The sequence below is a fragment of the Papio anubis genome, chromosome 18 (assembly GCF_008728515.1).
Source record: "Papio anubis isolate 15944 chromosome 18, Panubis1.0, whole genome shotgun sequence".
NCBI classification, from domain to species: Eukaryota; Metazoa; Chordata; class Mammalia; order Primates; family Cercopithecidae; genus Papio; species Papio anubis.
In genome coordinates, this window is record NC_044993.1 from 5,229,431 (window position 1) to 5,257,076 (window position 27,646).

A 27,646-nucleotide genomic window follows, 5' to 3' on the forward strand; every position below is an offset into this window, starting at 1 on the left:
TTGACTCACAAGATGAGGTCCCACAATAGGTCATCTGCTAGCTGAGGAGCAAGAAAGCCAGTTCCAGTCCCACAGCTGAAGAATGTGGAGTCCGATGTTCAAGGGCAGGAAGCATCCAGCATAGGAGAAAGATGGAGGCCAGAAGACTAGTCTAGTCTTTCCACGTTCTTCTGCCTGCTTTTATTCTGGCCACGCTGGCAGCTGATTATTAGATGGTGCCCACCCAGATTGAGGGCGGGTCTGCCTTCCCCAGCCCACTGACTCAAATGTTCATCTCCTTGGCAACACCCTCACAGACATACCCAGAAACAAGACTTTGCATCCTTCAGTCCAACCAAGTTGACACTCAGTATTAACCATCACAAGTTGAGCGCAAAAGCTCAAGAATAGCTAACAGGGACAAACTCGCAATTCACTTGGAACCCTAGAAAATGTCTGGATTTGCTAGAATCACCTAATTCTGTATCCCTGGGCCAATTATTCACTTGAAGGACCATATTCTGCCCTGCTCTGGGCTTCCCTGTCTGTGGCTGGGCGTGTGCTGATCCTGCCTGAGCAAAAAAAAAAAAAAAAAAAAAAGACGTGGTGGGCAGCCACATGTTCATCAGAAATACAATCTCAGGAGTCAGGCGGCATGAGGTTATGGGCTCTGTTTGTGTCCCCCCCGGTATTCATCTCTGAAGCCCGAACCCCCAGTAGAATACTAGGACGTGGGGCCTTTTAGGTGTAGATGAAATCGCGAAGGTGGAGGCCCACGGTGGGATGAGTGTCCTTGTAAGAGAAACAGACAAGGGCTCACTCTGCCCTGTGCAGACACAGTGAGAAAGTGGCTGTCTCCAGGCCTTCCCCAGACAGGTCTGCTGGCGTCTGCTCTTGGACTTCTAGCCTCTAGAACTGTGAGAAATAAATGTTTGTTGTCTAAGCCATTCAGACTATGGTATTTTTGTTCTAACAGCCCAAACCAACACAGGGGTTTTGCAGGCTGTCTCGCTAGCGCTAGCTTGCATTTTTCTATCAGCATAGATGGGTTAACAGAGGAGCCCTTTGCTGGCTACCAGGGAGTTGAATTTAAAAGGCCAGGTACACCAGACAGGGCAGCACCCCTCAGAGCAGATGTGTTATTGCCAGCTTTCACTGGCAGACCAGCATACGGCAATGTCCCATTGGAGTGAATCTCTAATCACTCTTCAAAGGGACTTGGGAGCTTTCAAAGGGAATTTTAGAGCGCAATCATTTCCAACTTATTTTGGGACTGATAAAATACGTATCTTAGCAAATGAAAGATGCTGGAGAAACCACTGAACGACATCTGAGAGAAATCTTCCATCTGAATATACCGGACAGCTTTTAAGACTTACAAGCAGGTTGGTGGACCTAAAAACTACATGCTTTGTTTGGCCTCTCGTTCCAGCTTCCTGTGCAAAGGCTTTCCCAGATCGGAGGGCCCCTTTCCAGAGAGGACACTCAATCTCACACACATGGGACACGGCAGTGACAAAGTCACTTTATACTGTGGAGGGTGAATGATCAACACCAGTCTGGGGGCAGAGTGAGGATGAATAAGCCACCAAGGACAGAGGGCCAGAGCTGGGTCGAGCATCACAACGTACACATTCAACCAAGTGCTTTAGGATGGGTTTTATCTTTTCACGGGCTTACTGCTGCTGGTGTGTGTGGTTGCCCCAAAGTTAATCTGACTTCCATGGGAACTGTACATTATTTTAATGAGAAGCTAATTACAATATTGGGTTCAGAGTTGGTTCCTTCCGGTGGGTTCGTGGTCTGACTTCAAGAATGAAGCGGCAGACCTTCGTGGTGTTACAGCTCTTAAAGAAGGCACGGACCCAAAGAGTGAGCAGCAGTTAAGACTTATTGTGAAGAGCAAAAGAACAAAGCTTCCACAGCATGGAAGGGAACCCAAAGGGGTTGCCGCTGCTTGCTGGGGTGGCCAGCTTTTATTCCCTTGTCCCCTCCCACGTTCTGTTTTTGTCCTATCAGAGTGCCCTTTTTTCAGTCCTCCCCGCGACTGGCTACTTTTAGACTCCTGCTGATTGGTACGTTTTACACAGCACGATTGGTGCATTTTACAAATCTCTTGCTAGCTAGAGCGCTGATTGGTGCATTTTACAAACCTATTGCTAATTACGGAGCGCTGACTTGTGCGTTTTACAATCCTAGCTACAGAGTGCTGATTGGTGCGTTTTATAATCCTCTTGTAAGACAGAAAAGTTCTTCAAGTCCCGCTGGACCCAGAAGTCCAGCTGGCTTCACCTCTCAATATGACTTATAATTCAGCCAAGCAAATCAAAAGAGAATTACAAAGTGTAAGTAGGTTAGACAGACACTTGTACAGTAAGTTTAGGAATCTCTGCACCCAGGGTGGCACCAGGCTACAATTAAAAACACCAGATGGTAAGAGGAAGAACTTGAAAGGCTCCGACCACATTAAAACCCCTTCTCTGTAGATCTCAGGACACTACCATCAATCACCCACACAGGGCCAGAAGCCGGAGCACAGGCACCCTCTCACATGACGTCCCTCTCTCCATGTCTTGCGTCTCAGGCTTCCTTCCCACTACTGAGGGTGGCGTCTGGAGGCATCGCTAAGCCACCCCAGTGGCACTCAATTGAAGAATGTTTAGCCTTCATCTACAGCAACTATTTCGGTGACACTGAAAATGCCGGGCTATAGATACAAGGGATGAGGAGGGGAAAGGGAAAAACCTCCTCCTTTCTGCCAATTGAAGAGTCAAAACTCATTTACCCAAATCACTACTTAATCCATTTGAAAACAATCGGCCGGGCGCAGTGGCTCACGCCTGTAATCCCAGCACTTTGGGAGGCCGAGGCGGGCGGATCACAAGGTCAGGAGATCGAGACCATGGTGAAACCCTGTCTCTACTAAAAATAGAAAAAATTAGCCGGGTGCAGTGGCGGGCGCCTGTAGTCCCAGCTACTCGGGAGGCTGAGGCAGGAGAATGGCGTGAACCCGGGAGGCGGAGCTTGCAGTGAGCCGAGATTGTGCCACTGCACTCCAGCCTGGGCGACAGAGCAAGACTCCGTCTCAAAAAAAAAAAAAAAAAAGAAAACAATAAACAAACATAACCCGAGTGGTGGTTCAGCTTCCACAAACACGTCGAGCTGACTGAAGGGTGGGTTTTAATTCTGGAGGCAAACTCGTGCCCCCGTGAATTCCAGTTACCCGAAAAGGCATTCGCATGCAAAGAAACACGCACACCTTTAAACCAACTTTGTGATTTTTATTGATGGGCGACAACTTTATACTCCTAGATATCACTAAACTGTGTACAATTAGGGACGCAGCATCAGAGAAGAGCAGACAGCAGAATTAAACAGAGCAGACTGAAGGAGAGATCTTCATTATTTGCCCAGTTTTCATTATGTGTACACAGAAGCATGAATGCGATTTGAAATCTTTTAATGGCAATAAAGTTACAATCACCCATCTATGTAGACTAACATTTTAACTCCAAATATTTGATCTGCAATGTGTATGTAAGCAGTTTCTCTCCACACAATTATTAAAATTTTTCCTGTTAGGAACCAGCAACTTATTTTTTATGTTTATTTTTCTTTTGAAGTAAGAACTAGTTCTTCTTTGATAACTGGCTCATTTTTATCATTTATCAAAAACTAAAGGGTAGGGAAGAAAAGTGTGATGGATTAAAAAATTTCTTTTTTAAGGAAAGATAAAATTCATTTTCACAAATTTACAAGTGTTGTTGCTGGTGCAGGATTTATTCTACTAAGCAATGAGACTGGGGATCAAATCCCTTTCTTATCTCAGGAATCAGCATTATTTCAGAAATATGGGTTTTTGTGGATTTTCTAAAATCAAGCGACAGTCTGTTTCAACCAAGTGATTTTGATTTGGAAGTTAGAGTCAACAGAAACTATGTTGTGCACGAACCCCAAGGCATCTCCTTTTCATTCTAGCCCACTTTTGCAAAGGGAGACAGAGTTTCTCTCTAAAGAGCCACTAAAGAGAGGCGGGAAGTGAGTGTGAGGTGGCGTCCTACGAGGCGGGCACTGGGCGCACACACAGCGCACAGAGGGTTTAGAGCAGGTCCACTCGGCGGTAATACAGGAGGTAGGCTGTGCGTTCAGCAGTTGGTTTCACCACCTGGTACTGGCTGATCACCTTGACTGTCTGGTCATCGATGCGCAGCCAGCCATTCAGACCGATCTGGAAGACGTCTGTAGTGTAATGGCCGCCCGTCGCACTGTTGCCGTGATGGTAGACCACTGCAAGAGAGCCCAGCAGGCGGCAGAGTGAGAACAGCACTGCACACACATCACCACAGGTCTCTGCCGACTTCCCTCCAGGGATGCATCTTATGTGTGAAGCCCCTCTCCAAAGCAGGTGGGACAGAGAGACGTCATCACACAAACCGATGCTATTTCAATTCAAACATGCAAGCAATCCATCAGAAAAACTTTTCTGTAACTGCAAGGTAAGGGTAAGTCAGAGAGATACACATGTGTGCATGCACACGTATTAACGACATATTTAAAATGTCCCACACCTCAGAAAGACACTCCTACACAGCCATCAGCTGTACAGACTTAGAGATCTGGTTCATGCCCTTGGATCCGGCTGATCTAATTCTAGACTGTCCTGAAGAGATTATCTGAATCTTGGACAGAGATTACGATGTCATTTATAACAGTGAAAAAATGGAAAACCTTAATGGCCACTAGAAGAAATGACTGAGGAGTAAATTATATTAAAATAACACGATTTATTTTTTCATGGAATAGATTAAGAATGGTGATGCAGGAATATACTTGTGGTACATTAAATGAGAAAACAAGGTCCTTAGGCCTTCCGTGGCCCATTTATCCCAACGACATGAGACACAATCTCCCTGTGCGGGCCCACACGGCAGGAGGGACACTGGGACTGCTAATCACGGTCGCTTGGGCGTGGAGCTGTGGTGGGGCACTGTGGAGATAGTGCTGGTAGTTACGCATTTACCTTTAAAAAATTTTTCCATTTTTCTATAATAATGTTTTAACAGAACACACACACACAACTTGCTATTTACTTTAAAAAAAGATCCTATAACCAAGAAGCCTTAGTCAAAGGCCTAAAAAAAAATCCGTTAGAAGATGTCATGAAAACATTAAAAGACAGCCACATCCTCCACTTCTATGGAGCAGAGGGGCTGAGGTCTGCCTGGCCAGCAGCAGACATCAGCCTGGGGAAGGCAGCAGTCCGGTGGCATTTCAGGAGGAATGACAGGGAAGCCTGCTAAGCTGTGTCCAACATCAGTGGCACAAAAGAACAGGAACCAGGAGAGGTGTAAGACTTCGCTGCTAGGAAATTTCAGCACTAAAACAAGGTCAAACATCACCAGGTCCTAGTTGCAGCTGTCACGTGGAGGGGCTAAATGACGGCAGGAGGCCTGAGTCCTCTCTGGGGCAGGGACCTTGGCTGGCTAGAGGACAGTGCTTACGACTGAGGCCACCAGTCAGACTCCTGGGCTCTGCACAAAGAAATCCGCTGTGCAGGGACCCCGGAGGACACGGAATAGCACAGGGAGAGCAAGACTGTGGGGCCTATACAGTGGAAAGCCAGCGACACAGTCAATCCAAGGGCACAGCTTCATCCCGTACTGCACAAGTCACAGCCATCCTGTGAAAGGGCAGGAAGCACTCATGACAGCAGCATGTCCCCCAGATCCCAAGTTCACTTTGAGACTTCCGTCCTGGATCTTCACCTCACAGACCTAACTGACTGGGCTAAGAGTTTTATTTCAAAGCAACTGTCAGTAGAATTTGCCGGACTTGGGGGTTTTACTAATTTGTCTTTCCCACAAGACATCTCCATTCTAAAATTTCAAGGGGGGACTGCATGTCACCATTCTAGTTTCGTAAGCAGCAGCCCAGATAACTAGCCTGGGCTAAGCCATGTGTCATTCACACCTGACAGGAGCGCTGAGAACCGGCTGAGAAGTTTGTGTGCGAGATTGCTTCTCCTAAGCGTCACCATCATAGCAGTTCTTAAAAAGTGTTCCTCTGCTCATTCTACAGGTAATTCTAACCAGTCCAGTGACCTCATTTCCAAGATCAGAATATGCTTCCAGCCTGGCCAATAGGGCAAAACCCCGTCTTTATTCAAAATACAAAAATTGGCTGGATGTGGTGTAATCCGGCTACTGGGGAGGCTGAGGCACAAGAATCACTTGAATCCGGGAGGCGGAGGTTACAGTGAATGGAGATTGTGCCACTGCATTCCAGCCTGGGCAACGGAGTGAAACTGCATCTCAAAAAAGAATGGGTTGGGGTTGAGGATTCAGGATGGCAGGGGAGAGCAACCCAGGCCCAGGTCCTGAGGTCCTGGGGTCCTGGGGCATGGCAGGTTGCAGAGTGGGGGAGCGGGGTGTGTGTGCTCACACTGGGGCCCTGACCAGGAGACGAGCAATCCCCAGCCCCTGCCCCTGCCCAGTGATGTTCCCCACAAGAGCCCCCAGGGGAAGAGGTGCAGGGAGAAGGCAGAGAAACTGCTGGCCACCCACTGGGACCTGGGTGCCAGACTCGAGGGAGCCAGGCTGGATACTGGCTGGCTGCAGAGTCTGAGGACTCAGACTTTCCATTCTAGGCAGCGGACGGACAGGGCTGGAGACACCCAGGAGCGCGTGGTGCCCATGGCCATCCTGTCTGAGGCCCAGCAAGTTGAGGAGGAATTGTGATCGGGGGAGAAAAGGAAAGAGAGTCAAAAGGAAGAGTGAATAGTGAGAGAAAGAGAGAGAAGCCTGGCCCCTTCTAGTGTGGCCCTGAGCCTCACCCACTGGGCCCTCACCCCTGCGGCCCTCACCCCTGGCCCCTCACCCCTGGGGCCCTCACCCATGGGCCCCTCACCCCCGGCCCCCACCCCTAGGCCCTCACCCCTGGCCCCCACCCCTGGGGCCCTCACTCCTGGGGCCCTCACCCCTGGCCAAACTTCCTAAAACACTGGGTGTGAGCTGAGGCAGAAAGGAGCTTGAAGCCCTGCTCTGCCACTGCAGGCCAGAGTGGTGAGTTTTTTCCTTGAGTTCTGGTTGATTCTTTTATAAAATGGGGATCCCACCTTCCATCTTCGAGGACACATGTAAGGAATAAAAGAATGATATCTTGGGAAGAGGTTCCACACATGTGTGAAGGTCAATAAATGGCAGTGTTATGTTACGATACAAACAGCTCACCAAAGGCCACACCAGAGGAGGAAAGACACAGAAGCCAGAAACATGTAATCAAAACAGCCTGGGAAGCCAACAGAAGTGCTGCAAACAGCAACGATCCAAAGAGGCAAAGACTCAGAGGCATAAAAAACGAGGCTATAAAAGAGAGAGGAGGATAGAAGGGAAGACAGAATGGAAAGGGAAGGTGTGGAAGAAAAGCTGATACTGCAGGGAGCCTAAGCCAGGAGACAGAAGAGGTCTCAAAGCCCACCCATGAGGGAACAGGGGGTGCCATTCGCCCTCTTGGGAGATTTCTCATGAGCGACTGGGGGGCCTGGCCGCCGAGGGGCTTGTGTAATTGGGCCCACCCTCTCAAGCGGCCCTAACAATATCTATGGAGGAGGACGCAGGGATCACTGGCTGGGGGCGCGCTCGCCTAACCTGGCCGGGAGACCAGGTGTCGTGGAAACTCCACAGCACTGCCACCCACAGGCGCCACAAGCACAGCAGGGAGAGGTCACATTCTCAAACAGCCAGCCTGGGAGCCTGAAACTCCCTCCTCTGACTCAAAGACAGAAATGTTCACTTTGAGCAAGGTCTTCTGCTATCTCTCCTCAGGGCCAAGACGATAATCCGTCATCTACGCAGAGTTTCAGGTAAAACTCTCACACGACTCCCTGACTCACAAGGCCACAGGATACCTAAGTAGAGCATCTGGTCGCTATGCTAAGTTGTGTTTCAGCAAAATTGTGCCCACATATAATCCCTTTCATCAGTGTTTTATTGAAGAAGTAATGTTGTACAAATTTACTCACCTGCAAAGAGCCGATAGGTTCTGTGGCATTTAAAATTCTTATTTTTAACCCCTGGAGAAAGCAGTTCTGGAAAACAAAATATCAATGGCTTGAAGCACTTTTAGAAAGGCTCAGGGTAACAGCAGCAAAAAATGGCTAACGACATTCTCCCCAGCAAGGAAACCGCCTGTCAGACCAGGAACAAAACAACACTTCATCCCTTTAGTTGCATAAAAATTGACTCATGAGGAAGATGAGCCATGTGATGTAGCAGGACACAAAATGCGCAGCCAGCCTCTGAAGAAACAGGAGCAATGGTCGAGGCTGTGATGCTCCTGCGGAAGGCCCCTTAAAAGCAGGTGCTCCACAAAATGGAAAAGAAAAACGCTGCTGACTTAAAAACAAAACAGTTATGAAACATCCAATAATTAAAATATTTTACATGAGTCAGATCATAAAACTTCAATTATAGGCTGGGCACGGTGGCTTACGCCTGTAATCCCAGCACTTTGGGAGGCTGAGGCGGGCAGATCACGAGGTCAGGAGATCGAGGCCATCCTGGCTAACAGAGTGAAACCCCATCTCTACTAAAAATACAAAAAAAATTAGCCAGGCGTGGTGGCGCGTGGCTGTTGTCTCAGCTACTCAGGAGGCTGAGGCAGGAGAATCACCTGAACATGGGAGGCGGACACTGCAGCGAGCTGAGATCACGCCACTGCACTCCAGTCTGGGTGACAGAGCAAGACTCCGTCTTGAAGAAAAACAAAAAACAAACAAAAAAACTTCAATTAAAGAACAGCAACACGATTTCTCCAAATAGGAACCAGTCTACCAGCTACTACGAGGTGCGAACTCCCTGCTCTTACTGCATGCAGAAGTACCACTTACATGGACACGAGTGTCCATCGATGGTGCGCTGTTCGAGGCAGCCATCAGTGGTTCCTTCTCTACTGCCTACCCAATGACCTAAGTGAGATCCTCTTGTCCCCATTTCTGTAATTTTTTTTTTTTTTTGAGATGGAATCTTGCTCTGCTGCCCAGGCTGGAGTGCAGTGGCATGATCTCAGTTCACTGCAACCTCTGCTTCCCGGGTTAAAGCGATTTTCCTGCCTCAGCCTCCCAAGTAGCTGGGATTACAGGCGCCCGCCACCATGCCAGGCTAATTTTTGTGTTTCTAGAAGAGACAGGGTTTCACCACATTGGTCAGGCTGGTCTTGAACTCCTGACCTCAGGTGATCCGCCTGCCTCGGCCTCCCAAAGTGCTGAGATTACAGGCGTGAGCCACTGCGCCCAGCACCCATTTATGTCATACTTTGATAACGTATTAGAGGCAGCAGCTGATATAAAAATACAGCAAGCAAGAAAAGATATAAAAGTAAAATCACTGTAGAAAAATATCCAAGTCAGCTCAGACAGCTGATCTGGAGGCGAGTGAAGATGCAGGAGCAGAGGTCGAGGATGCCTTCTTTGACTCAGCCAGCATTCTAGGTTTCCAGATGGACAGAATAAAATGGGGAGGAGGATCTGTTACATGATTCTCACTGGCATCTTTCTTCCTCTTGCTGGTCCTCAAATGGGATTAAAAAGCAATCCGCTGATGAGTGATAAAGCAGCTGGAAGTGTGAGAGGAGCAATGGACACTAAACCCAGCACAGCAGCCAAGTCTGTCAGCAGGGAGCACAGCTCTTGTGTAGAGGCCTGGGAGAGACAGTGTCTGAGTCTTCAAGGGAAGGTATAGGGCTCCCCTAGGGTAGAGAGGAAGCCGGCTAGAAACCAGCCATGCCCACAGTTCCTCGATCATCTACATGGAAGGAGGTGTGAGGTGGGGTTGCTGTGCCGGGGGAGGAAGGGGAACAGGGCTTCTCGGTTCAGGCTTGTTCCTCTACAAGACCCAGGAGGGAGGTCCAGCGTCCTCTTTTCTGCTTCCCAGATACCTCGATATTCTGAGAATCCTCTCTAGCTAATCACAGTCCCAATCAAACCTCAGTGTTGTACTATACATTTTCACAAATTCTGAAGCTTTCAAGAAAAGTCTTCTTGAAGCTGTGCTTTTACCAAGATGCCTTTAACCCGGGGCTCTTTAAAACTGCTTCCAAAAAGTGCTGAGCCCATGACCTGACAGAGACTTGAGGCTGGTAAGTGCCACATGTCCTACTTGTGCGCCACCACAACTAGAGGTTAGAAGGGACTCTCACCGCCTATGAGAAATCATTCTTACTTCACTAAAAAGCCACCTAACCGGGCTAGTCAACACAGCTGTTAACACTCAGTGTAAGGCAAATTATGTACCATTCATCCCTGAAATGTTCACAGAAAAGTGATGTTCTTTTTAATAGACAAAAGCTCCTATTTTTCTAATCTAGTAAGATTATAAAGTTTAGTTATTTTTGCCTCTGTTTTTAACAGGCCATTTTCATGAGAATTTTAGTATTAAGGTCTATTACAAGTTAAGAAACTTAAAACAAGTCCAAGTCCAGCAAGAGAATGTCCTCACTCTTGGCATCATAAAGAAATGCTACAGGGTTGAGCTACTGATTTGCAGGAGTGTATCACCACGAACACTCCCGACCTCATGTGTGCATTACCTTTACTAATTTCCAAGTCCACAGGATATTCAATATTTTTGATAAGCTTCTGGCACCCACCAGTCTTCTCATAAACGAATCGTTTCAGGTGTAGCACGAGGACAGGAGGGAGTTTTTCCAGAGTCACTCTTCGACTTATCTCAACCTAAGACACAAAGCACACCAGGACACACCGTCCCTGTCTTACTTGCAACAGCTGACAACACATCCACCTTCCGCTCAAAGATGTCCTCTGAGGGCTGAGGCCTGAGAGTACTCTGGCAGGGCTTCATGGCTTTTCCTGCCTCGCAGAAGCTCTGAGACTACCAATGCTCCTCTTAAGAAAATGCACATGGCCAGGTGCAGTGGCTCACGCCTATTAATCCCAGCACTTTGGGAGGCTGAGACACGCAGATCACCTGAGGTCAGGAGTTCGAGACCAGCCTGGTCAACATGGTGAAACCCTGTCTCTACTAAAAATACAAAATTAGCCAGGCGTGGTGGTGGGCGCCTGTAACCCCAGCTACTTGGGTAGCAGAGGCAAGAGAATCGCTTGAGAAGTGGAGGTTGCAGTGAGCTGAGTTCGCGCCACTGTACTCCAGCCTGGGCAACACCATGAGACCTTGTCTCAGAGAAAAAGAAAAAAGAAAAAAGAAGAGGAAGAGAAATGCACACATTCCTGTAAGCACAACTGCAGAGAGTCTCTTGGGTCCCTGAAGTCCAGCTGTAAACTCTTAAGAACTTTACTCTGTGGCATTACCGACGAATTAGCATAAGAATTAAAAAGCTAACTTAGTACCACCTTATTTATGTACTGACTCCTCCACCTTTTGTTTTGGGAGGGAGTTCTCACGCTGTCACCCAGGCTGGAGTGCAGTGGTGCAATCTCGGCTCACTGCAATCTCCGTCTCCCGAGTTCAAACGATTCTCCTGCCTCAGCCTCCTGAGCAGCTGGGATTATAGGCTCCCACCACTACATCTGGCTAATTTTTGTATTTTTAGTAAAGAAGGGGCTTCACCATGTTGTCAAGGCTGGTCTTGAACTCCTGACTTCAGGTGATCCACACACCTCAGCCTCCCAGAGTGCTGGGATTCCAGGCCAATCAGATGTTTTAAATAACCTTTAAAGCTATTTATTCTAATAATGAGTTTTATTAGTTTAATCTGTTCCTGAAGCACTTTCACAGGTCTAATGAATGCTGCTTTTAAATAAAGTCAGGTTGTTATTAAGATGCATCTTTACAAATAACACTTAATCCCTTTACCTATCATTCTCTGTACTTACAAACTTTTTGATGCTTCCCATATTCATTTGGATAATACTTTTTTTTTTGAGATGGAGTCTCACTCTGTCACCCAGGTTGGAGTGCAGTGGTGTGATCTCAGCTCACTGCAACCTCCATCTCCCAGGCTCAAGTGATTCTCCTGCCTCAGCCTCCTGAGTAGCTGGGACTACAGGTGCACACCACCATGCCCAGTTACTTTTTGTATTTTTAGTAGAGATGGGGTTTCAACATGTTGCCCAGGATGGTCTCGATCTCTTGACTTCGTGATCTGCCTGCCTCAGCCTCCCAAAGTGCTGGGATTACAGGCGTGAGCCACTGCGTCTGGCCTGGAGAATACTTTTTGTGTGAGTAATTTAAAAATAACAATACAAAAGATAGCAGCATATATAACACAATTAAAAAACTGTCAGAGAACTAGATTCACATCTAGTTGAAAGCATTTTCAAGGGTATTAGGCAAGCTCATAAGTCATCACTGGTTGGGTTTATTAACCTTCCAGACCCTTCCATGCCTGTCTTCCCACCTAGACTAAGGTCATAGGAGCAAAAACCACCTCGCACAGCTCCACATTCCCATGCATCTTTATGTTCTAGTGTCTCCACAGCCAACAAGCACTTCTGAGTGAATGAAGGGTGTGAACACAGCTCAACAGTTATAAGCAGAGATGGGGACTGTAAGACCTAGTCTCCTCACTTGTGAATTAAGAGAGCAGGGCTGAATTATCTCTAGGATGCTTTTCAGTGCTTACTGATCTGTGATTTTCACGTTAACACTCTCAGTTGATTCACTAAATGGTTAATCCAAAATTATTAAATGTGTATTTTGGGTTTCCAGACAAACTGAGGCTTAATTTCTAATCACTCAACAAAGGCAGACATTTTCTATACAGCAAATATTTCATATAATCTTATTTTCCCCAAAACCTTCACATGTTCCCACAGAAAAACACTTCTAATCTAAAACATAATAAAGTTGGTATTTTAAAAACTTAAAAAAAAAATCACATGCAAGAAAATACGTAATGTGCTCCTTACAGATACTTCCATACAGGCTGTCCAAAACCTTCCTCGAACATCTGTTGTTCAGAGTGGTCCTGATCTCATCTGATGACACACTACAACAACTGTGCAGCCAGAACAGCTAGCAGCATTCTTTTTTTATCTTCAGGAGTCCACCAAAATGCCAGCTTTCCTTTATTTTTATTTATTTTTAAGTTTTAGAGACAAGGTTTCACTATCGCACAGGCTGGACTGCAGTGGTGCGATCATAGCTCACCGTAGCCTCAAACTGCTGGGCTCAGGCAATCCTCCTGCCTCAGCCTCCTAAAGTGCTAGGACTATGGGCATGAGCCACCACACCTGGCCCACTGTCTTTCTTGAAGCCTTTCTTCAAACCTGCTATTTAGGACAAACCATTCTTTCTTCACTAGCATCTAACAACAGGCTGACAACTGCCTATGCCTCAATCCCTGCCCTCACACCACCACCCCTACCAGCCCACCCCAGCAAAGTCAAACTGTAATTGCAGCAGAAGCAAAAGAGAAAAACAGACACATTACAAAAGGGTCTTCCCTAGGTAGCCCACAGAAAGGCTGACCACCTCCCCAACAGCGTGGGTGGCCAAAGACTCCCATAATTGGCTCAAGAAACAGCGTAAGCAGAGTGGAATAGCAGCCAGGGCCAGGGAGCCATCTCTGGAGTTGCAGCTGCCACAGAAGAGAGCCTAGCCGACAGTCATCCAGACTCAATGCACAACTGAACCACCCAACCAACTTCCCCAACACAAATACCACTTCTTCCCTCTCTCTCTTCCACGAGGTCCACCGCCAGACTCTTCTTAGCTCATTCACTGAAGTCAACTACCAAATTTCTGCCTCAGGCTCCTACTGCTTCTATTTTTTAAACAAAATCGCCCATGCGATGCAAGTCTGCAAATACGGCAGAAGATTAAGCATAACTTCTACAGGTCTCCCCCAGAGCCTGGGTGGACCAGTCCACAGCAGGACACCCCTGAGGTGCTAAGGGTCCCGATGTCCTACTTTGCTCTTTTTGACTCAGAGCATGCAAGATAAGCCAAGGATAGATCCATCCCATTCATACAATGTGATGACAAGTCTTCTACGCTGAGGCATCTTATTTTACCTTGCAGCTGCCATCCCCTGCTCATTATTCAAATATCGCTTTGCAGGAATGCTATGGATTGTCCATAATTATCAGCCTGCATTCATCTCCCCAGCGCATTTTTATGAATTCACTGCCACAACCTAAGATACATAACAGAGAAGACACTCTCTGCGGCAGAGTAGAAAACAGTCATAAGCCGGCACATCTGGATAGCCAGGAACTAATCAGCTCTCACAGGGCAGAATGTTATCTGTCTCGCCTGACTGAGTTGACAAGGACTCTACCAAGCTATGATCTGATAGTCTTAAATTCATGAAGACTGAAAGACTCAGGATCTTATCTTTTCCAGATCAAATCAAAGTAACAAGCATCAGAACAAGGACTATATTATTTTTACAATGACCTGGAAGATCTACAATCAAATGCAAAACAGATGTGTTTGGAATCTCTTTGACATCCTAACTAATCTAATGAAAGTTGTACCCTACGGTATCATGAACATAAATAAGCTACTTGGCCTCTGTCAGAGGTAGTATTGATGTTGTGATATGATTAGATTGTCAGAAAATTAAATGTAGCTCAAGATAAACAATCCAAAAGGAGATCATTACCTTGTGTAATATGATTTAGAGCTAAAAGAGGCCCTTAGGATCATGTTTCAACCATTTCATTGTAAAAGCATAAAAACTTTCAGTACAAAACGGTTAAGCAACTGATTTGAGAGGCGAAACTCAGATCCATTTCCCCTCATTCCTAATGCTGTGTTCTTTCCACCAAACCAGAGCACCTCAGTAGAAAGGTTCAAAATCAAGTGTGAACATACCTCTTGTTTGGTTTTTGTGGTATAACCTTGGACAGATTCTCTTGCCACCAAGCTCTCCAGGGCATCCTGGACTGTGCGTATCTTGTCAGACTGGATATCCAACTGCAACGTGAAAAATGGCTGCAAAGTGGCAGATTCTTTTGAACTCTGCTGGTAAACCACAGACCTAAGAATTGAAAGCAAAAACAAAAAAATTAAGAGACCACTCCTTGCCACTTTCCCTTAAGATTAACCAAGAGGAATAAACACTGAAAATAAGATTATTCAGTATCACTTTCAAAAGACCACAGAGAAAAGCCAAAAATATACTGAATTTAAAAATAATTCTGCTGAATAGCACCTCCTTAGTATTTCTAACAACTAAATCTACCAGTTGATAAATGTTCCCAGCGCCAGTGCTCTGGAAGAAAACATATTTCATTTTCCAAATTCTTTCACCTCCTCTCCACACTGTTATTTACTGCACCAGTTCACAAACGCAGCTACCCTGCCATGGCCTCAAAATGCCGATGCTTTCCATTTTCTCCAAGTATCATAGCCTGTTCTAATAAAACAGAGGAAATCCCAAGGTAAACAGAGGATTTTTAATGGCATTTTCCTCCTATAAAAGTGTCTTACAAAAAGAAGAAGGGGAGTAGGGTGTGTAGAATAAAAAACAAGTCAACATTCCAGGAAAAAAGGCTGCCACCCTTCCAAGAAGGGCGCCAATTTGACCTGTTTTCTTAGCTGGTTTTTCACTTCATTTTTTTTTCTTTTTCTAAGTTTTTCTGAGTAAAAATTGTGTGTTCGGCCCATCTCTCATTTAGTCTCAGCAAGGGAACATGCCAGGGGTTCAACAAGGGCTTCTATTTCTGCAGTCTCAGTGACCTAGTTTCTAAACGGAATAAAATGGGTGTGGACAGGTACTCAGGCTTTCCAGAACAGATGTGGTGAAGAGCTCGCTAAAAGCTTTTCTGTCCAGGGTTTAATTAGGCATCTCCATGCTCCTTTACAGTATGAAGACTTCAGTGACAACAGTTCTCCTGGTTCCAGAGAGGGATACAGTAGTGGGGAAAGCTCTCGTGAGAGCTGGTAGAGAAATCAACAAGAAGCCCTCTTGACTCAGTGGTCCTGTGTTTTGGCAAAGGTGGCACCGGGGAAGAAAGGTCTTCCTGGGGAAACTGAATAACATCTGAAGAGGCTGAGTTTTAGAAGAAAATCTTTCAATTGGTGTGAATAAAGAATCATGCTTCATAATGGCTGAAAAGAAGTTCCTATGTTGTAAGAATTCTTTATCTTTGCTTTACTGTTTTTCAAAAAGAAACATCAACATCCAATTTCAACACAGAGAACCCTCAGAGGATGTAGCTAGCAGCCATGACAGAGCCATTCGATCTGAGCCAGCAAGTCCTCCAAAGTGCAAGCTGGTATTTTCCACTGGTTACTCTTAGACAAATTTGGGATCTTTGAGTATGCTGACCCTCTGCGGCCTTGAAATTCTGATACCCGACCTCTGCACGAAAACCATGTTCCTGATGCCTCCATTTGAGCTGTCCCTTCATCCTTCTCTCCCATCCCGAGGGGGTGTTCCCACAATCCTAAACCAGGCTGCTGGGCTGAAGGAGCAAAAGGCACAGCCGCCCCTCACTGCTGCACACTAACCTGGACCTTGGTGCCTCCCTGCCAACACCACATGTCCCAAGGAACCACAGGCAGTGGTCGGGGCTAGGCGTTTCCCAGGCGACAACTGACCACACAGCTGCCGTGGACACCCCACAGAGCACCAGAATAGAAAGGGGCCGGTGGAATGGAGCTCACAGCGCAGAACACAGAAGTGACTTGTTCAAGGTCACATGGCTGCTCAACTGGCTTCCAAATCCAGCTCCACGGAGGACCAGAACCCAGCTTCTGAGGGAGTCAGTGCAGGTTTCTGAGGTTCTTATTATTCACCTGTTGAAAGTTGCTGATTCAATCTCAGAACTGAGAGACTGAATCAAGTCTTGATGCCTTAAAAGGGGTGGTATTTCTTCCAGGTACACAGCATTTGGGACAGCAAGACTAAGAGTGTCACTGAAATGCCAGCCTGGGGGTTATGCTGCGAGGCCTCAGAAAGGAAATCAGACTGCAATTCGATGGATAAACCTGCTTGGAGATGGTACAAGTTTTGCTGAATTCCACATCACAGTGGTACTAAAAAGCTCTCAGGTAAATAAAGAAAAACCTTTCCCAAGGACTTTGTGAATGGGCAAAAAGCTGGTTAAGGGAACTGGCACACAGCCAGGTGCCGGGGCCTCCAGCCCAGTCACGTGTCCGTCCGTGTAAAAAAGACCTCCCTTCAGACTCCCTTCACTCTCTAGCTCACCCGGTTCCAATCAGTTCACAACAGCCGAAAAGGGAAACAACTGTCTGTGGATGGGCCAATGGATAAAGAAACTGGCGTATATATATACAAGGGAATACTATTCAGCTGTAAAAAAGACCCTGCCATTTGCCGCAACATGAATGAACCTGGGGAATGTTATACTAAGTTAAATAAACCAGACACAGAAAGAAAAATATTGCATGGTCTCACTTATACATGGAATCTTAAAAAAAAAAAAAAAAAAAAAAAAAAGACAAAACTACAGAGATAGGGAAAACAGTGGTTCCTAGGGGTGGGGAGTGGGAATGGGAGATGTAGGTCGAAGGACACCAAGTGGTAGCGACACAGGTGAACACGCCTAGAGATCTGATGTGGAACATCGGACAAGAGCTCCTCATAGTGCACCGTATTTGGGACTTTTGTGAAATGGGTAAACAGCTGCTCCTGCCATGTGCACACACACACACAAGGGTAACTGTGATGGGGAATGTTTATCTGCTTCACTCTAGCAACTATTTTACTATCTCTATTTCGTAATATCTTGTGTATACTTTAAATATACACAATTTATTAACATAAATAAATGAAATTCCTCCAGATACATTAATTTCTGCTCTTACCAAAACACATGGTTTGACTAGCTGGGTTTTTTTTTTTTTTTTTTGACACAGTTTCGCTTTGTCACCCAGGCTGGAGTGCAGTGGTGTAATCTTGGCTCACTGCAACCTCTGCCTACTGGAGACAGTTTTAATGTTGCAAGTTTTAAATGTTGATGAAGTCTAATAAATATATATATATTTTTTTCTCTTATGGTTATTACTTTTTTATGACCTAACTTATGAAACCTTTGCCTACCCCCAAGTCATGATGATATTCTCCTATATCTTTATTTTTTTCTTGAGACAGAGTCTCACTCTGTCACCCAGGCTGGAGTGCAATGGCACAATCTGGGCTCACTGCAACCTCTGTCTCCTGGGTTCAAGCGATTCTCCTGCCTCAGCCTCCCGAGTAGCTGGGATTACAGGTGCCCATCACCATACCTGGTTGATTTTTGTATTTTAGTAGAGACGGGGTTTCACCATGTTGGTCAAGCTTGCCTCGAACTTCTGACCTCAGGTGATCCACCCTCCTTGGCCTCCCAAAGTGCTGGGATTACAGGCAAGAGCCACGGCGTACGGCCAATTAGCTGGCTTTTCTCTTACTCCCTAGCAATGAGCAGCTGAACTTGACGGAGCAGAAGTGAGGAGCTCCCTGTCCCTTGCAGACATGCGCCAGCAGGCAGAGAATGGGCCGTGGGGGCTGACTCGGGAGGCATCAGGAAGTGCAAGAGAAGAGCAGGCAGGGGAGCAAGATGCAAAACATCATGTCCAAGAAGTCTCAAGACAAGCCTCACACCTTCCCCCCTTCACCAACGTGGCGAAACCCCGGAAAAGGCAAATATTAAGTTATTCTAGAAAAGCACAAACCTAATGTGTCCACCAAAAATGCCAGTGATTGGAGTCTGAACAAAATCCGCCTGGCGGGTGACGGAAGTCTTGTTCCGGGGGCCCACTTGCTCCCACTCGTCCTCGCTTCCTTCACCTTGTTCTTCCTGCTCTTCTTCAGTGACTGAGTGGTTTTGGGGGCCATTGGAAATCGTCAGTTCTGAAAAGGAGAGCATCTACTTAGACTACTATTTACAACAAGAATAGCAAAAAATAAAAAGGCACAGATCTGTCAACTGTAGCTTTCAAAATGAAATCAGGGTGTGTTCTACATTAAGAGCCACGGCAACCAATCGCATCGAGAAGAACCGCTTGATCCATCGCGCAACCAATCGCAATAGACCTAACGCTGGATCCACGGCAACCAATCGCAACAGACGCAACGCCGCTGGATCCACGGCAACCAATCGCAACAGGCGCAACGCCGCTGGATCCACGGCAACCAATCGCCAACAGGCGCACCACCACGGGATCCTTGCTTATATAAACTTCTAGAAAAGACACTCCTGGGATTGACTGGAGAAATGTGAAGATGCTCTGCAAAGTCGATATTACCATGTCATTACAGTTGGTTTTCTCAGTTAGATAAGGGACTGTGGTTATGCAGGAGCGGATTCTCAGGGGATGCTTTAGCACCTGGGATGAACTAGACTGTTAGCTGCAACTTAACTTTGAATCATTCAGGGAAAATGTATGCGTATGTATGTATATATGGACGGATAGATAGGACAGATATAGTACATATATATACAGTGTGTGTACAGCATCAGAAAATATGCTTACAAGGACACTCAGCAATTATAAAGGTATTCATCAAACGATTCTTTCAGCTTTTCTATATGCTTGATCATTTTCCTAATTAAAAGTTGAAGGAAGATGGCAGAAGTTCGGGATAAACTGTAATTTACCTAAATATAACCTTCTCGATGGTGTAAGTTATCGTAAGGAATAAATGCTATTTTAAGGGAAAACAACTGAGGGGCAGGGAAGCAACATAACATATGAGCATGCAACGCTTGTTTACAGCGAACTCTTGCACAACTCTGTGGGGCAAGTGGACCATAACCTACTTTCATTATTTGGTGAGAGAAGCTTCTTTAGGTTCAACATTTCCTCATGAAGTCCATTTAGAATGAAGCCTAAGTATTCCTCAGCATCTTCTTGTCGACCCTGAAAAGGTCAAATATAATCACTTTAGTGTGAACCGATCACTGTCCAAGGCCTGCAGGACATACAGTACTTGCAAAGTCAAATCATGCCACCTCTGAAATGGAAGATGTAAAGTATTTCCAAACAATGACATGATGACATGGGTTTTCCTTGCATAGCTGAAATCCCAAGAGTGGGAAGAAAAGGAGAAACAGATTAAACACATATCTCTAAATGGGGATTTTTATTATTTATACTTTTCTATATTTTCGAAATTTTCTTCAATAAATATATATTACTTTTTTTTTTTTTTTGAGACAAAGTCTCACTCTCTCACCCAGGCTGGAGTGCAGTGGTGCAACCTCGGCTCAGTGCAACCTCCAGCTCCCGGGTTCAAGCGATTCTCCTGCCTCAGCCTCCCGAGTAGCTGGGACTACAAGTGTGTGCCACCATATCTGGCTAATCTTCGTATTTTTAGTAGAGACGGGGTTTCGTCATGTCAGCCAGGCTGGTCTCCAACTCCTGACCTCAGGCGACCTGCCTGCCTTGGCCTCCCAAAGTGCTGGGATTACAGACATGAGCCACCACACCCTGCCACATTGACTTTATCACAAAAAAGTTACTAAAAAAAAAAAAAAATTCTGTCTTGGGTAAACAAAATAGAAGACGAAGAACTAGATGTCTAGGGCCAGTTCACTGTTCAACTACTGTTACCACTCAAGCAGTGAACTAAGCAGCCCTATGTCTGCTTCTGTCCGTCTTTGATGATGGACAACTACACGGGAAAGAACTCAAACTATATGTGGAAAAACTCCACTGATTTAAAGCGTTAGCTGTTTTACACATACATCAGCAAAATCATTCACAGATGAGTCACCCAAGAGTTTAATAATCCCACATGAGGAGTGTTTGATTCTGTTACTTATCATCAGTTCATATTTCATTCTTCACAGCACAACTGCCTGTTCCAAGGCCCTGCAAATTGTTCTGTCTGAAGCATCTACTGCATTCAAGTTTACTTGCCCTCTCCAAATAGTAGATGTGGACAGCAGCTGTTCACGTGAGTGCATGCTCTGCACATGTGCAGCAAAGGGTAAAAATTGGCACAGCCAAAGTGTGCTGAAGACTTTTCACAGCAGGCCTGGGTGGCTCTCCTTGGAAAGGCCTGCTTGCAACGTTGGCTGGTGTCTGGGAACTTGGTTTTCAGCAAGGTCCCCATCAGTCCAATAACTGATACGGGATTCTGCCTAAACCTGTTTGTGCAAGCAATGTGCTTTCTGCTAACACTTTTGCTTTTGTTTTGGGAGTTTGGACTTTTGGTTCAAGCTAGGCAGATGGTACCTATGGGACCAGCCCTCAGTAAAAACTCTGGACCCGGAGTCTGTAATGAGCTTCCTTGGGAGGCGGCATTTCACATGTGTGCTCACAGCCTCGTGCTGGAGTAGTTAGGCGCAGCCTTCTGGCTGCACTGGGAGAGGAGTCTGGAGGTTTCCTTTAGGCCCTGCCTCATCTGTCCTTTCCCTTCCTGACTCTGCTTTGCATGCTTTTGCTGTCATAAACCATAGCCACAGGTGTACCAGCTTCTGCATTTTCTGAGTTCTTCCTGTGAGTCACCCAAACCTCAGGGTGGCCTTGGGGAGCCCAACACATCCCATATTAATGTCACCTTTAAAAGATGCTTTTGTTCATAGCATTATCTCTGTGTATGATCCTAGAGGGCTTCCTGAGCACCCACTTTATTTTGCCTCCACCTGAGCTAGGTGGCCCCATCTGGATTCTAAGGCATCTCTGTATCTTTGTACTTCTCTTGTTGACTATTCATTTATCTCATTCCCTCACTGAGGGCAGAGGGCACACTTTATTCCATTTCTGCATCCCTAATACCATGTTCCCATTACTTGGGAAATAATTCCAAGCCAATACCAAAAGCTGCATTATAAGCATTTAAAGAGCTTAAAAATCTATGCTGCCCCTGGTGGCATCCTGCTACGATGCCCTCGACATTTACTCTTCTTCAAAGCAAGGAAGCTTCAAGTAAACTTGACTTAAATGGCATTTTCTCAACCAGTTTTCTCTCTGAATACATCTCCCTAAGCATCATTTCAACTGCTTGTACTCAGTCATCACCAACTCAGTCTGGGAGGAAAGAAATGCTACAGTAAACTGTGCTAAGGGTGGCTCAATTCACTCTCAACAGCCCCAGGGCCTTTTATAAGGGCGCCTTGGCCCCTTGGTCCCATTCCTGTAGTAACAAAATACATGATTTTAAAAAAAATTTAGGTAAAGGAATCAAGTACATCAAATAGCTACTAAAGCGTGTAAGTATGATGAAGACATAAGCCCTTCTGAATACTGCCATCATTCCAGGCCCAATGCACTCCACTCTACCCCAGTGGCATATAGTGCAGTGGTTAAGAGAGCTGTCTTGAAAGCTGGGTTCTGCCATGCACATTAGCTATATGACTTCAGACAGTGGATTCACTTCTCTTAATTGTAACAAGGAGACCATAATCATACTTTATTCACAGAGTCAACTAAGTTAATATACGTAAAGTACTGACAGCAGTGCTTGGTGCGCCATAGAAGTTATCTGAGCAAGGTCAGATGATGAAGAGTGTGAGCAAGGCCACTCTTCAATTCATCCAAGCAATGGACTCTATTATAAACCTATATCTACTTACAGCGCTGGAGACAGAGGGCAAATATCGAATAAGCAACAGTTACCACATAAATACTGGAAAAAAAGGTAACACTTGATCCTAGCGACATGAGAGAAGTCTCAAACCTTTTCAGACAGGCTTGACTTGTTAACTGTCAGGAGTCTGTAAATATATGTGGGCTCAAAGGCAGCTCCCGGGCGAATGTCCCTCACGATTTTATCTCCAAGAGCTGCAATGGAAACAGGACACAGGTTTTCCTAACGACAATGAAGTCACAAATGATGAAAAAAGCAACCTTATCAAAATCCCCCACCCCCCACCCGGCTGAATGCTGAGAATGGCACAGGTGTACAGACATTTTCTTCCCACCATGAATGAATTTACCAAATTTAAGTCATCTGTCTCCATAACTCCCAATATGTAAGAGCATCAACAAAACTCATTTTTACTAACCTTGTCGGGGTTTTGGAGGTACTGGCATATTCGTAAACTCATTCATTAGCCGAACACTAAACATGGGGAAAAAACATTAAATAGTGCAGTTTTAAACAGTATATATATACTTTTACTAAAGACCTTTGATGGCTAAGTAGAATATCAGCTATACGAGTATAGTAGATTTTAGGTAACCAATGCTGTAATAGCTAGTGAACTCAAGTCTTTTCTATATGCATTTTTGGTCTATTTTAAGTGATATATGCTGGTAAACACTAAAAATATTTTCTACTGAATCTAAAGAACACAGATAATGCTCCAATTCCATTTCTGGTTAACTTTCGTATAAAATCATGAACAATCTATTTTTTATAAAAGACAGAATTATAGGACTCACTGGCAGGAAATCAAGAGCTTTACTAAACTATTCCAATTCTAATTATCAGAGGGGAAAAAACCCCACCACGTAACACATCTTTCACCACCTTACTTACAAGCTGTCTATCATGGGTGTTGACGTACAAGGCCTTTGCACTTTGGAATACAGAGGAATGAACTTCATCAGGTGGTACATCGGCGGGCAAGCAACCAGTGCCTGCAGTGTCTACATAGTGGCAGTAAGGAAGCGTAAAGGAATGAAACAGACACACCACATTTCCTAAAGGCACGTTTAGCACAAGAACATCTCTGAAAACCTAAGTAAGCTAAGGACATTGAACTACTTAGACACGTCACCACAAAAAGGAATAAACCAAATCATTACTAGGGTAACTTTCCTGTGATGTCCGTAGGAGGATCTACGGAGCAGTCAATCGTTTGTATTCAAGAACTTGACTTATCCAAGATAGTTCAATGAGTTAAAACCAAATTTCCAGTTGTAAGTGGCTACTCTGCCCTATGATCTGTAACCACTCGAATGAGAGTCAGCTTGTGTGCAGCCCTCATTCATATGCCAACAGATCCTCTCTTTTAGAGGGAGACGGACTGCGGCCAGGAATAACCCTGTTTATAAGCAAGGTAGGCGGACCGAGTCATAATAAACCAGGCTTGGGGATTCAAATGTAGGGCTAGATGGCCCACGGAGGCTGAACTAAGTCCCATGCACCCAAAGGAGGGAGAGCTGCAACACGCTGGCCTTGCGGACGGCGTCCAGGAAGGATACAGCATTAATGTAGCACCAGTTCCCTTTATTGATCAGCCCGCGGGGTTGCAACGACACTGGTTTATGGATTAGGGTTACATTCTCCAGTAACTCTGAAAGAGGGAAGAAGCATAGTTCAGAAATCAACGACATCTAGTGAAGAATATTCAAATCATTTCATATGCTCTACTCTGGGAGAGCATTTAAAATCCCTTCAATAAAGCACACATCCAAAGAAAATGCATACTGTTAAGGCTTCATTCAGTTCAACATCAAGTACACTATTTAATTACAACTTTTCTGAAATTAATCTTTTCCCTCAAACAGCAACATTTAATCTTCCTGGGGGGAACAGAATTAGGGAACACAAGAACTACCTATTTTAATGAGAAACAAAAAAATGTGAACACAGTATCATTATTAGAGACTAGATTTGAGAGATACAGCCTTTTCTCCTTAAACACTGTTAGCCAGGTGTGTCTCATTAGCAGCAAGGCGTCTCACACTAGACAGAAAGATGTCTGGGCAGAATCCGTGTCTCGGTCCTCTCTGCATCGCCAGCATCTAATGCTGACCCTACACATCACTGTGCATGTTCACTGGCTGTTCAGGGAGTCAAGATATTCCTTTCAGAGACAACAGTCTCCTACCAATTAAACTGTCCACTAGAAATCCAATTTAGCAACTGTTTTATACACTGTAATTCCCTTATTCCATTCACAAACACGCTGCTTAGCCTCGGGTTCACCCTGAGTGGACATCACTCTTTTTCTGTATTAAAACAGCTGCGAATGTCATCTTTATAGAATTAACCATCAGAAATGCTTTAAAACAAGGTCTCCCCCTGTCCCACTATGAATCTTCTAATGGTGATGGCTACAATTTATAAACCCTTCCACACTTAGCACATTCTTTACAATTTACAAATGTTAATTGGCTGGACTTAATCCTTAGTAATCTAGGAGTACCACCACCTTGCCCCTTTCACCAAAAAAGAAACTGAGGCTCCCAAAGACTAACTAACTTACCTGTGATCACACAGGAGCCAGGTAGCATAGCCAGGGCCTCAACACAATCTGTAGCCAATTGTACACTAATCATAGAACCCACAAATAGATACACCTACTATGTACCAACAAAAATAAAAAATTCATTTAAAAATAAAGTACAATAAATAAACGAATTGTATATAGGAAAGAAAAACCAAAATGGCATACACTTGATACTAGCATCCATGTAAGGCATAGCTCAAAAATAAGCTTTTCTTTTCTAAACTACATTGTACTGGCAGATCCCAAACTTCGGCACTAATCAAATGAAGAAATTAATTTGCAAAATTCAACACACACACACACACACACACACACACCCTCTCATTCCTTCCTTCCTATGAGAGTAAATGTCCTCTTCCTTCTAACTGAAGAAGCGTAGGGCATCATTTCTGCATAGCTCTTCTTCTGTAGAAAGGAAAACATTACAGATTCTGTGGAATGTGTTCAGTTAGACTAAGTATGCAAAGCTCCTCTCTCTCTTAATATGGAATACAGAACTGGGCCTTGAAATAAATGAATAATGGATCAGTTACGAACTGAACCCCAAGCCTGCATGTGACGACACCCAGCAGAGACAGCGCCTGTCATGTGGGGGACACTGTGCTAGAAGCTTTGTGTATATTATCCATAATTATCATAAAAACCCTACTGTCAGAGATAGCTACCACCCCCATTTTACAGACGAGAAAACTGAAGTCACATAACAGCTGAAATGACCTGTGAACCTGGGTCTACCTGACTCAAGAGGTTGAGCCCTTTCCTCAATATATGAGAGGCTTCACTTAACAATCCCTTTTATTCCAAGGTTTCAGATACTTACTTTTCCCCACAGGCGTAAAGTCTATTTACAGTAGATTTTTACATTTGTCTTTAAACCATATCATCACAACAGTCTATCATTTCTAGTGTGTGCCACAGAACAGCTACTAATATAATCGCAGTGTTAAAAATGTGCATTTTCAAATAACCATCAATGACGTAAAGGCATAGTGTCTCAAATAAAAACTCTAGCATGATTCCAAGTCTTCGCCATAGTATTTTTGTATCAAATGACATTTTTTTTTAACCTAACCTTAAGACTCAAAACCTGCTATCTTTCTAACATAGAAACTTTTGTTTTTTTTGAGACGAGTCTTGCTCTATCACCCAGGATGGAGTGCAGTGGTGCGATCTCGGCTCACTGCAACCTCTGTGTCCTGGGTTCAAGTGATTCCCCTGCCTCAGCCTCCCGTGTAGCTGGGATTACAGATGTGCACCACCACGCCCGGCTAATTTTTGTATCTTTAGGAGAGACAGGGTTTCACCATGTTGGCCAGGCTGGTCCTGGAACTCCTGAGCTCAAGTGATCCACCTGCCTTGGCCTCCCAAAGTGCTTGGATTACAGGCGTGAGCCATGGCGTGGGCACCGGGTAAGCAAGGCACAGAGATGAATGCGAGATGGTCCTCCCCTAGGCGAGCTCGCAGACCAGTGAAGGGACAAACTGTGATGTCCCTGGCTCCAAACACACACTGTACAGGCTAAGCTGAAGGGGTTTTGGGGGATGGGGGATGGGGGAAGGATGCTTAGCCGAGTCCAAGGGCTGCAGAAACTCTGGAAAGGTCAGGGGCTGAAGACACCAAATGGAAGCTGAGGAAGAAGAGAGATACTAGAAGGTTCTCACTGGCTGGGGCAGCGGTGCTATCCAGCTAGAGCAGGAATACAACAGGATGAGCAGGTTATTTTTTGTTTCATGTAGTGATGAGTTCAGTTTTAGAGATGTTAGTAAAAGGTACCCAGATGACACCAGTAAATGGTATATTTATATCCAAAGACCAGCAAGTGACTGATTTTTTTTTGAAACAGTCTCACTCTGTCGCCCAGGCTGGAGTGCAGTGGCACCATCCTGGCTCACTCCAACCTCCGCCTCTGGGTCTCAAGCAATTCTTGTGCCTCAGCTTCCCAAGTAGCTGGGACTACAGATGTGTGTCACCAACTATAACTATTATTTTAGAGACAGGATCTTGCTTTGTTACTCAGACTGGCATGCAGTGGCAAGATCATGGCTCACTGCAGCCTCAATCTCCCTGGTTCGACAGATTGATAATTACACAAACATACGCACAGGTCCCCAGAGTACAGGGCTGGAAGGGTAGAAAAGCGAGAAGCGTGCAGGGGCAGCGTGTAGGAGTGAAGACAGTAAGTGGAGGGTGCTCAGCCAGAAGCTGGGCTGAGGAAGGAGACAGGATCATGGGGCGCAAGGAGCCAGGGATCCAGGAAGATGCAGCAGCAAAGTTTCTGGGTGGGAGAAGAAGTGAAACACCAACTTTGGTTTTCTTGACGATATGGGAGGAAAGGTCTTCTAGGGCAGAGTCAGGGTGAAGATGCCAGAGGTGGGTGAGACAGGGCTTGAAGACATTCACTCCTGTTTAGCACTGATACTGGAAGGAAATGAAGGAAGCCACCAGGGCCAGGCATACAAGATCTGCCTGAAACTTCCCTTCCTTGTTGACCCATTCGAACAGACTCAAAAACATGCTTTAAGAGTGGAGGCTAACTTCACTCTTAAAAGGAAAGCAGGTACAGAGCAATCAAGAACTGGCTGCACTCAGCTCTGTCTGAAAACATAGCTT

General features: G+C 45.4%; 1 protein-coding gene across 6 annotated transcripts in view; it reads right to left on the reverse strand.

Moving 5' to 3' along the window:
- Window positions 1–3,239: 3,239 nt before the first annotated feature.
- Window positions 3,240–27,646, reverse strand: part of USP10 (ubiquitin specific peptidase 10) — a 79,826-nt gene continuing 55,419 nt past the window's right edge. The window contains exons 5-14 of one of the 6 annotated variants that reach the window (XM_021932236.2): window positions 24,006–24,097; window positions 23,338–23,447; window positions 22,862–22,917; window positions 22,534–22,637; window positions 19,670–19,769; window positions 18,582–18,759; window positions 14,775–14,940; window positions 10,564–10,708; window positions 8,000–8,065; window positions 3,246–4,266 (exon numbers count right to left, since the gene is read on the reverse strand). In XM_021932236.2, coding sequence (XP_021787928.2) covers window positions 4,079–4,266; window positions 8,000–8,065; window positions 10,564–10,708; window positions 14,775–14,940; window positions 18,582–18,759; window positions 19,670–19,769; window positions 22,534–22,637; window positions 22,862–22,917; window positions 23,338–23,447; window positions 24,006–24,097 — 1,205 coding nt within the window. In that variant the 3' untranslated portion in view covers window positions 3,246–4,078. The other 5 variants (XM_021932230.2, XM_021932229.2, XM_021932231.2 and 2 more) reach the window with 5 other exon arrangements.